At 36.3% G+C, this 10,760-nt stretch overlaps 1 protein-coding gene across 4 annotated transcripts; it reads left to right on the plus strand.

Annotated features, from left to right (window-relative positions):
• On the plus strand, window positions 1–10,524 carry LOC110622749 (WD repeat-containing protein 48). 4 transcript variants are annotated; one of them, XM_021767363.2, is made up of 19 exons: window positions 1–280; window positions 1,413–1,522; window positions 2,406–2,564; window positions 3,025–3,090; window positions 3,189–3,278; window positions 3,455–3,760; window positions 3,923–4,020; window positions 4,898–4,933; window positions 5,036–5,156; window positions 5,278–5,514; window positions 5,922–6,017; window positions 6,099–6,164; window positions 6,384–6,422; window positions 6,690–6,824; window positions 6,999–7,342; window positions 7,650–7,743; window positions 8,700–8,885; window positions 9,429–9,547; window positions 10,051–10,524. In XM_021767363.2, the coding sequence occupies exons 2-18, from the start codon at window positions 1,424–1,426 to the stop codon at window positions 9,525–9,527; spliced, it is 2,271 nt and encodes a 756-aa protein (XP_021623055.1). In that variant the 5' UTR covers window positions 1–280; window positions 1,413–1,423; the 3' UTR covers window positions 9,528–9,547; window positions 10,051–10,524. The 4 variants fall into 4 exon arrangements, with proteins under 4 accessions (XP_021623055.1, XP_043815892.1, XP_043815891.1 ...); XM_043959957.1 differs by lacking the exon at window positions 1,413–1,522 and having other exon boundaries at window positions 3–280; window positions 2,970–3,090; XM_043959956.1 differs by lacking the exon at window positions 1,413–1,522 and having other exon boundaries at window positions 3–280.
• Window positions 10,525–10,760: the final 236 nt, after the last annotated feature.

Here is a 10,760-nt window from a genome sequence, read left to right on the forward strand (position 1 = left end):
GATTTCAATGGGTTACGCTTGCCTTTGACTTTCACTTTCCGGTTCAGTTTTTGAGGGAGAGTTTATGATTTTTTGTTCCCAAATCTCTCCTCTCTTCTTCCACCTCTCTCCCCCTCCCTCTCCCTCTCCCTCTCCTCTCACAACTATGTAAAAACTCGAAGAATAAAACCAAGCAAAGCCACGATCACAATCCTCTAGGGTTTTTCAACTCTCAATCTCTTCAATTGAACAGTCTCAGATTCCCGCATACACAGTCTCCCTCGAATTCCATCACTTCCCTGTAAGTTACTGAACAATTCTCCCCCTTAATTCTTTTTATATTTTCGTTTTTTAATTCGATCATTTTAGTCTCTATCGATCACCTTTAATTTCTCTGCATTTCAATATTCTCTTTCACTTGACTTGTGTCTCTATAATCAGTTTTGTTTTACTTAATTTTTTTTAGGGTTTGGATCGCATTGCTTATCGCTGATTTCATCACTTCGAATCTTAATTTTTTCACTGCTAATTTATTTCTCAACGAATTATTCAATGGAGACGTCTAAATTAAGCAAGTAGTGACCAGTTTGAGATTATGGAGGATATTACTACCTTGTGCCAAATTATCTAACAAGTGACTATTTATTATTATATGCTATTTTTTTGCATCTCAAGTGGTAGTTAATTGGTTGTTACTATCATTAGAGCATTTTAATTATTGTTATTATTTTTGCTTCTTTTTCGAGGACAGTATTCTGATGCCTTAGTTATGCCGTTAGTATATGTCTAGAGTTGACATTTTGTTTTGTGCATGGAAGGCGTAAATGTGCATGTATAGATGAAGTGGGTAGCTTGCAGTGTTGGTGATAATGTTCTTAGTGTTGAAAAATGGTAACTCCTATTAGTGTAAAGTAGGAAGGAAAATATTTTAAGGTAACTTGCTCTATGTTACTGGCTCACGGTAATTTGATTTTGTATCTGTTGTTGGGCTTTTACCTTAGGATGCATCTTTTAGGAGTGCAGTCCTTTCTGGATGACTCTGCCCAATTCATGTGTATAACCCATTTTGGAAATTTTCATTTGGTTTTGTTTTTCTCTACAATTTTGACTTTTTATAACCACTTTGGACAGAGTTGCTTGTTGCAAAAATCTAAATCCAGGAATTTTTATTTAGCCTTGCTTAGCACTTAGAACCTGCCATTTTGCTTCTGTTACATTCATAAATGATTTTTTTTTAAAGTGTTAGTCATTATCCTCTAATTGGGATCTATGAACACATTATAGCATTGGCTTGATTGCTTAGAAATAATTGACCATTCCTTGCGGAAAGTAGTGGTAAATAGTTTTTAGTTGGAGCATATTATTCACAAAATGGAATTGGAAGCTGCAACTTAGTTTTATTATTAACTGATTTCATATTTATATTATATTAGGGTTTATTGCAATGCACCGCGTGGGTAGTGCAGGAAACAATTCCAATTCTGTTCGCCCGCGCAAAGAGAAGAGGCTTACTTATGTTTTGAGTGATGCTGATGACACAAAGGTGAAGCAGTCTTGTACTTGTTTCAATCACATTGTCCATTTCAGCTAAGAGTAAAGCATTTGAAATGAGGAAGTTGTTTTGCTTGCTGTACATGTGCGTATTGTCAAGGAAATATTTCTTTGAGGACGGTGAGGGGGTGGGTTGGTTGGTAATCAACAATTTTTTTTTATTTGATGTGGTATAAAATTTACCTTAAGTTGCATGATTGAGTTATCACACATGTAGTGTTAATGTTTGTGTCCTATCTTCATTGGGAACTTCTTATACAAATGTAATTTCTGCAATTCAATACTTCTTTTGCTCAGGCATAATATGTTAATACTGCTAAAACTTCACTTGTATTATTTTATAAAGCATAGAGTACCATAATATCTCGTCTAGATGCTGTTTTATGATATATTTGTTTTGACCACGTAATAATACTATAATAGTAATATTGGATTCCACATCTTTGTTTGCTACCTTTATTATTTGGAGTCATTTTGAGGCTGGAGCCTATGATCTCATTTCTGCAAAGAAATCTATTAACCCACTCCATATTCCCGCGGGGGGGGGGGGGTAAATGTTTTCAATTCTGCAACTGGTATGATTTTACAGATAAGAATAAAGAATTTGGGTGAGCTACATTTGCTTGGCATTATTATTTCAGTGAAGTGTTTTCTGGGTTCAGTTGAAAAGCTTTAGTTTCTTGCTTATGCCGTTGGGAGTTTGAAACATGAACTTCATGTATTTTCATAGGATGAGATCCATCCATCTATGCAGCCTTGTCCCTTAAACAATGTGCTTGTTTTATTAATGGATTTGCAATTTGGGTAGCATTTTTTTTTCTGTTTAATGGAGATATGGACCTAATATTGCATGTTTTTGGGTGTCTATTTTGCAGCATTGTGCTGGCATTAATTGCTTGGCTGTGTCAAAGTCATCTGTATCTGAAGGGAGTGATTACCTCTTCACTGGGAGTCGTGATGGCACACTGAAAAGATGGGCGTTGGCTGAAGATTCCGCTACGTGCTCTGCTACATTTGAGTCACATGTTGATTGGGTAGCTTCACTTTCCCTGTGTTGTGTGTGTGTGTGTGTGTGTGTGGTTAGCCTGACACCGCGGAGGTCTGGTTGATGGTTAATTGTTACTGTTGATGTAGAACTCTTTTCATGCCTCACTAACTGGTAGGACTTTGAAGGGACCAAAAATTTAAGTTGATGTTCTGTGATTTTGTCAAGTAGAACGAATGTTGTGATTTACTATTAAATGAATGCTGGTGCATTGGTGATGCACACCCCAGTACCTGGCCTGTCCCCGGCTCTGCCCCTACTTGGAAAAAAAGGGAGAAAAAGTTTTATGTGGGAACTTGCTTCTTTTTGAGCAATCATATAACGTGATACTTTGGAGCTCCTTTATCCCTTGGGACCATTATTTAAACTGTATTGTTTTTGTTTCATGTACAAGGTGCCTTTATGCATTGCCTAAGGTACAATTTAGTGGAGCATTTCTGGTTATGTAGGTAAATGATGCTGTCCTTGTTGGTGATAGCACACTTGTCTCCTGCTCTTCAGACACCACCCTCAAGGTCTGCCAAACTTCATAATTTTTGTAGCTTCATATATGAGTTATGGTTGTTTTTTGTTGTTTGATTTGGTTATTTATTTATCTGTTGTGATTTGCCAGACTTGGAGTTGCTTGTCTGATGGAATGTGTACCAGGACTCTTCGGCAGCACTCAGATTATGTTACTTGTCTTGCTGCAGCAGAAAAAAATGTAATTTCTGTATCAAATTTTTGTGGATCTTATTAACTGCATGGATGAAAGGTTCCTGTCATTTAAGTTCCATATTTAATTTAAATTTATAGAATCATGCTGCTAGATATGATTGTTTAAACCTATATATTGTCAAAAATCATTTTCTGATCCTCTTCTAGTGTCATGCATTTTAGAGCAATATTGTTGCCTCTGGTGGCCTTGGTGGGGAGGTTTTCATATGGGATCTTGAAGCTGCGATCGCTCCAGTCTCAAAATCAAATGATGCAATGGAAGATGATTGTTCAAATGGTGTCAATGGTTCTGTTAACCCATTGCCCTTGACAAGTTTACGTACCATTAACTCAAGCAACAACATAACTATGCATACAACTCAATCCCATGGATATGTCCCAATTGCTGCCAAAGGCCACAAGGAGTCAGTTTATGCATTGGCAATGAATGAGAGTGGAACTATTCTTGTCTCTGGTGGAACTGAGAAGGTATATTCTGATATTATAGTGATTAATATGTTTGTCTTAAGACTATTAAAAAGTCATTTATGAAGCTTAACTTGGACAGCTTTTATGGTTTTGATCATATGAAAAAATGATTCTGGGTTATTATAAGCGAGAGTGGTTTATACAGTGTCTTTATTCCTGTAGGTGGTACGTGTTTGGGATCCAAGAACTGGTTCAAAGACTATGAAGCTAAGAGGGCACACTGATAATATCAGGGCTCTGCTTTTGGATTCTACTGGCAGGTTTGTTGAATTGAGCTGCATCTTGTTTAAGTTAGCTTTTCTCAGAAGTATTTTGATGGTTTCACAAATTTTGGATTGGTTGTTGGTTCCTAGCTTATGTTGAATGAGAAAGGAAATCAGTGCAGCTTCTTCTGCATGCTAAGGAACTGTGTGGAATTGAACCCTTGGTATAAGTTTCCTGCTTTAGTTTTGGTTTAGAAGATCTACAAAAAGCATCTAGAACAAAATTTGAACTTTCACTACCTGTAACAATGAGAAGATGTGAAGTAGTAACATGTAGTGATGAGGTGAGTCAGTTTAGAGAATCTGTGTAAGGAAAATGAGATGGGGAATCTAATGAAAGAGAAAGAAAGAAAAGCTGATCAGCAACAAATGTAGCTTTGTGTTGCAAAAATCTGTCTAATCTCTTCAAAGTTCAAACAGAAAATCTTAACCTAGAGCAGATTCTTCATGAAGCAGTAGGCAATAATTGCAACTAATGATGGCCCCTGGCCAATACATTATGGATTCAATGTACAGGACACCTTAGACCATAGGTAGAAGTAGAACACTGTCAAGTTAATACTCTTGGTATCTCATAAAAGGAAGTCTCATCTCGAACTGGTACATGCATCAACCCAAAAAAAATTTCAGAGCATAATGTGTGTATGCAGCCATGTTTTTTCTATTCTGCCTATTATTCACAGCTTTTAACCGAATACCTATGCAAATTATATAGTGTAGTAACAATTTTGATAGTGAATGGGGCAGAGCTGGTCTTTTTTTAACCAATGGCTCATCAGTTTAGCTGATTTAACTGTATGGCTTATCTATGTTCTATTCATTTTTTTTAGTAGTTTTATTTTAGTAACAGAATTAGCAAATTTCATTCTTGCAGGTTTTGCTTATCCGGATCATCTGATTCTATGATCAGGTAGATGTTTAGGATCTCCCACCATATGATGCCCCAGTAATATGTGCCTCATTTCAGCAAGTTAAATGTGTATACAACTTAAATTCAATAATTGCCTTATAGACTATGGGACCTCGGTCAGCAGCGTTGCGTGCATTCATATGCTGTGCATACAGATTCTGTTTGGGCACTTGCCAGCACTCCAACTTTTGGCCATGTTTATAGTGGTGGGAGGGATCTATCTGTAAGTAGATTTTCTTGCAAAGAGAACAATTCAAATCTTACCATTTTTTCTTTTAGTTTTCTTTTACTATCTAGTTTTAATGCTCAAACTTTTTGATGCCTTGTTCTGTTTATACCTTCAGTTATACTTGACAGACTTGGCAACAAGAGAGAGTCTTTTGCTTTGCTCGAAGGATCATCCCATTTTGCAATTGGCATTGCATGATGATAGCATATGGGTTGCAACAACAGATTCTTCGATTCATAGATGGCCTGCTGAGGGACACAATCCTCAAAAGGTCTTTCAAAGAGGTGGTTCATTTTTAGCTGGAAACCTGTCCTTTTCAAGGGCAAGAGTTTCTTTAGAAGGATCCACCCTGGTAAGAATCCTTGTCGCATTCTTCTCGTGCATGTGTATGTGTGTGTGTAATTACTAGGGCAAGTGGATTTTGGATAATTCTGTGTTTCTTGAATCTTGATGCCTTATGTTTGTCAATTGATTAATTATATTTCTATCTTTTCTCACTTCCACGGGTCCACCAACTAACGCATGTGGTACCAAGATACACACATAGAATGCTTGTTGCAATTTTTATCTATGTAATTCACGCCATGATATGTTCTGCTGTTTTGTTCGACATGAATGTCTGAATTTGGTTTAAAACTTTAAATAAACTCTCTCTCTCTCTTTCTCTCACTCTCTCTCTTTTTCTATATATATTTATATACACACGGGTGGACACAAACTTCTATCTTCCTTATTTGGTAAATTAGACGACATTTGTAGGTTCCTGTCTATAAAGAACCAACCTTAAGCATACCTGGAACTCCAGCTATAGTGCAGCATGAAATTTTAAATAATAGAAGGCATGTCCTGACCAAGGTAAGCATGTTTTCAACATCGATATGTTATCCATGTCCAACCGGAGTTCTATGAAACTTATGAATCACACCTGTTTTTAAGGATACTGCTGGTTCAGTGAAGCTATGGGAGATCACGAGGGGCATTGTAGTGGAGGATTATGGAAAGGTACATCTTTTTCCTCTTTTGTTTTGATGTAAATGTATGATTGTATTTTTGCATGGTGGTACCCCCCCCCCCCCCCCCCCCCGCCCCCTCTTCTGGAAGTGGTATGATGATAACACTGCTGATATGGTTCATTCATGATGTCATGTGTACATTTATGTGTGACTGCTTTCAGGATTGATGTATTGCAGTAATCATTCAAACTTGTAAACTTTTTTCCAGGTGTCATTTGAGGAGAAAAAGGAAAAATTATTTGAAATGGTATGTATCATGAGAATTTTTTTGAAATATTTCTTTTACAATGCTTGTTATTAGAGATAAAAACTATTCTCGGGGCCTCACCAGCAAGCTTGAGCTTTTAGGTTGAGTGTTTTATTTGACAATTCTAGTATGGGAGTTCTGGTAGATTTTACTGTTGATTCCTGAGGCCTCACCTACAAGCTTGAGCTTTTAGGTTGAGTGTTTTTTTGACAAATCTAATATGGGAATTATTGGTAGATTTTACTGTTGATTCTCTTGCTGCTCTAGGTAAGCATTCCTGGGTGGTTCACTGTAGATACAAGGCTTGGAAGCTTGTCTGTTCATTTGGACACACCACAATGCTTTTCTGCAGAGATGTATTCTGCAGACCTTAACATAGCTGGAAAACCTGAAGATGATAAGGTAAATTATCAGATAAATCTCAAGTTGCTGGTTCTAATATGGAAGGGGCCCTTTTCTAGCGTGGAAAAAGGTCTTCTAACTTCTAAGTGCTCTATTTAATTGTAAAATTGGATTACTTACCATTTAGGTTTAACGTTAGCTGATTAATATATTGCCTTGACCCATCATCTGCAGGTTAATCTAGCTCGTGAAACCCTTAAAGGTCTATTGGCTCATTGGTTGGCGAAAAGAAGGCAAAGACTTGGATCCCAAGCTTCAGCTAATGGGGATATTACTCCTAGAAGTCTAGCCCATTCCAGAGTTGAGGTTGATGGTAGTGCCGAGAATGACTCAATGGTGTATCCCCCGTTTGAATTTTCAACAGTTTCTCCTCCTTCAATTATCACTGAAGGCTCTCAAGGAGGCCCATGGAGAAAGAAAGTTACTGATTTAGATGGAACTGAGGATGAAAAGGACTTCCCTTGGTGGTGTTTAGATTGCGTATTGAATAATCGCCTCCCTCCAAGAGAAAATACCAAGTAGTCTTTGTTTTTATTACTCTCTTCTTCATATGTGTGTGTGTGTGTGTTTTTTCTTTTTTTTTTTTTCTCACTGAATTAACATTTTACTTGGGAGGCATGAAGGAGCATGCATATGTGAAACTATGCTTCTGTTGGGCCATTATCCTTCATGTTGTTTGAATTTGTTTTGCATGACTTGGAAGTTCTGTGTGATTATGCTTTCTTTTGTACTTGGCTTTGCATTAAACAGTGGATATTTTCTTGTGCTTATCCTGACTTGATTTAAGTAGGTTTCTTTCCTTGGTAAATTGTTGAATTTCTTCAGGTGCAGCTTTTATTTGCATCCTTGTGAAGGCTCAGCTGTCCAGATCCTCACACAAGGCAAACTAAGTGCACCCCGCATACTGAGAATACATAAAGTAAGTTTAGTCTTGAATGTGTTTTAGCAGCATTTGATAGTAAGGAGGTCAGTTATGATGTATGCGGTGTTCGTATTTATGGGACTTGCAATATGTCCTGTGAGTTTCTTGCACAAATTTGTTAATGTGGCATGTTCAGTAATACATATTAGGATTGGGGATTAGAAACTGTTTCAACATTATTACCTACAAAATCTGTCTTGTAAGATGCATATGTCTCAACTGTAAAATTTGCTGTCAAAACAGTCTGGAAATATTTGTCTTGTTTAAGTCGGTGACTTTAAGCAATAGGACAATATTATTGAACATAAGCCAAAAGCATTGTGGATGGCAGTGTGAATATCTGATCAGTTAAAAGGAAGAGCTTGACTTATTTTAAGCATCGTTTAGAAGCTTTAGAATCTACTCATTTTCCTCTTTATACTCTTTTCTTTCCATTCCTTTTTTATCATTTCTTCAAAAGAATGGAATTATCTAAGTCGGATGGTGGAATGAAATAATCAAACGCAAGATGGAACAAATTAATGACAGTAACCAACATTGTCCCTAAATAGACAGGAGGAAAGATTAAACTTTTAGGTAGTTTAAGATGCTTTAGTTTATAAAAATATCTGTGAATGTGTCCATCTCTTCTGGTTATCATAAGAAACATAAGAATTCTTGAAGGTGGACAGGGAGCTGAATGAATTGACAATCACAGATTCACATCATATTTATTTCTGGGAGAATGTCCTGAGTAGTTCAAATGGTAAAACTATAATGGTAACTCATGCATCGGTTGAATAATACAAATTGTATGACCATGATCTGGTGCACTTTTAGCTTTGGCCTACTTTTGAAAGACATTGAATGTAAGGCATTGAATTGTGTTAGATTCTGCTGTGCTATTTTCTCTTTGCTTGACTGGTTAAAGAATAAACTGTCACTCATCATGGTTCACTGCTATATTTCTGTAGGTCGTCAATTATGTCATAGAAAAGATGGTCCTTGACAAACCAATGGATAATCCTGATGGAACTTTTGCTCCTGGAATGGGTGGAGGACAGTTGCAGCATTCTGCAGTTGGTGATGGATCTTATCGACCTGGACTGAAGCCTTGGCAAAAGCTTAGGCCGTCCATAGAGATTTTGTGCAACAATCAGGTAATTAAATATTCTCTTTTTTTATTTGCGGATGTCTTTGAAAAAAATATTATGGATACTAGCAGCCCATTGTTTACGAGAGTGATTAGCCATCAAATTTGGGCTAGGTTGTAGAGGTTTATAAGTAAATATATTAGATGCTGTCTAAGAATATTTTTGTATGCATGTTTGCCAGATTGAATCAGATTTTACCATGCTGGCAAGTTATAATGGCCTCAACAAGGTCTTCATTTTCACTTTTCAGCAATTGATATTGTCAAACGAAAACTAGTCAACAGAATATTGGACTTTTCCCTGTTGAACTGGTGTATTTTCTTATCTTAAATTCAGTCTCTTGATTATATGTCCCTTCTATCCAGTGGAGTTGCCAATCTGGCAGATGACTTGAAATATATAAGGACTTGCACACCATAAATCGACTAATGTAGAGATTTCTGGTTCTTTTAATCAGCTAATGTAGTTAAACCACAAATATAAGTCTATTCCTAGAGAAGTAGAGATTTCTGGTACTCCTGCCTAATGATAGTATTATACATTTTCTAGGTCCTGTCTCCAGACATGAGCTTAGCCACAGTGAGAGCTTACATATGGAAGAAACCTGAGGATCTGGTCCTCAACTATAGAGTGGTTCAAGGAAGGTGACTATACAACTTTGGGCGGAGGTCAGTATGAACTTGATGTTATCTTCTCATGATATTATTCGCTAAACGTCTAGAACATATATGAATTGTTGTTCATCTCATTTTTCTCCTTAAATTGAGATACACTTCTATTGTGTTTGGATCCATGGTCTTGGATCAAATACCTTGTATGAGAGATTTTCAAAAATATGAATTTACGTTTGATCAAATCTAAGATAAAGAGACTGAGGAAAACACACTTTGAAATAGCAATATTAACTATGTTGTTTGAAATTCATTTTTAATTGAAAAAATTGTTGAATATTCACCTCTATTTTTAAATTTAAAATTTGAAAATATTTTTATTAGCCAAACGAGATATTTGAAATTTATGAATTTCGAATTTAATATTTAAAATATAAATTTCAAATCCAAATGTCCAAATGCCACCTTGGTGCATTATCCTTGCTTCATATTTGACTGCATTGAGAAAGGCCTTAATGCTAAACATTCTAAGCGGTGCTTATTTGGTCGGTGGCTTGTAGCTCATGATGATGGAAATCTTGTGCTTGTGTACAATATTTTGGGGGAGTGCATTGGTTCTTCTGGGGTGCTCAGCATCATCACTCGTGTAATGGTCCTTGTAAATTTGGAAAACCAATTGATTTTTGGCCATTCTCCAAGCTAGCTGAGAAGATCTTTGTTAGTGTTTTATCTAGCCATCATGCAAGCTATTTTTGACGGACATATCAAGGTCATGGCAAGTCTGCATGTGGCAGTAGAAGGTTTGTCTCTTGAGAAGTAATGGCAAGGTGTTTGCGAAAGGGTGCCAAAGTAGTGTTATGATGTCGAAAGCTTTGTAGATTTGTATTGTTTGGTATGATACATAGCCATAGAGACTGTTATTAAGTTTTTTCCTTTATTTTTTTAATGTCTTTTTTTCTCTTTTGTGGAAATAATACAATTCCCATTCATTTTGATCTAGTCATTATATTTATTTTGCCTACAATTTTCCACCATGTTGCTTCCATTGAACCTTTAAAACCTCTTCTTTGAGGTGATCATTTGTTATTTTAGTGTTGCTTACCCCCCTAATCAACAGAAAAGCTTCGACTTGCAGCCAGATGAGTGTTTCAATCTAATAAAATTGGGTTAAATATATATTTGCACGTTTGTATTTTAATATTTTTAGTTATTAATATTTTTATTTATTAAACACATCAATTTTAATAGTAATTGTGATTTAATAAGTATT

This window comes from Manihot esculenta, chromosome 9 (genome assembly GCF_001659605.2).
Source record: "Manihot esculenta cultivar AM560-2 chromosome 9, M.esculenta_v8, whole genome shotgun sequence".
Lineage (NCBI taxonomy): Eukaryota > Viridiplantae > Streptophyta > Magnoliopsida > Malpighiales > Euphorbiaceae > Manihot > Manihot esculenta.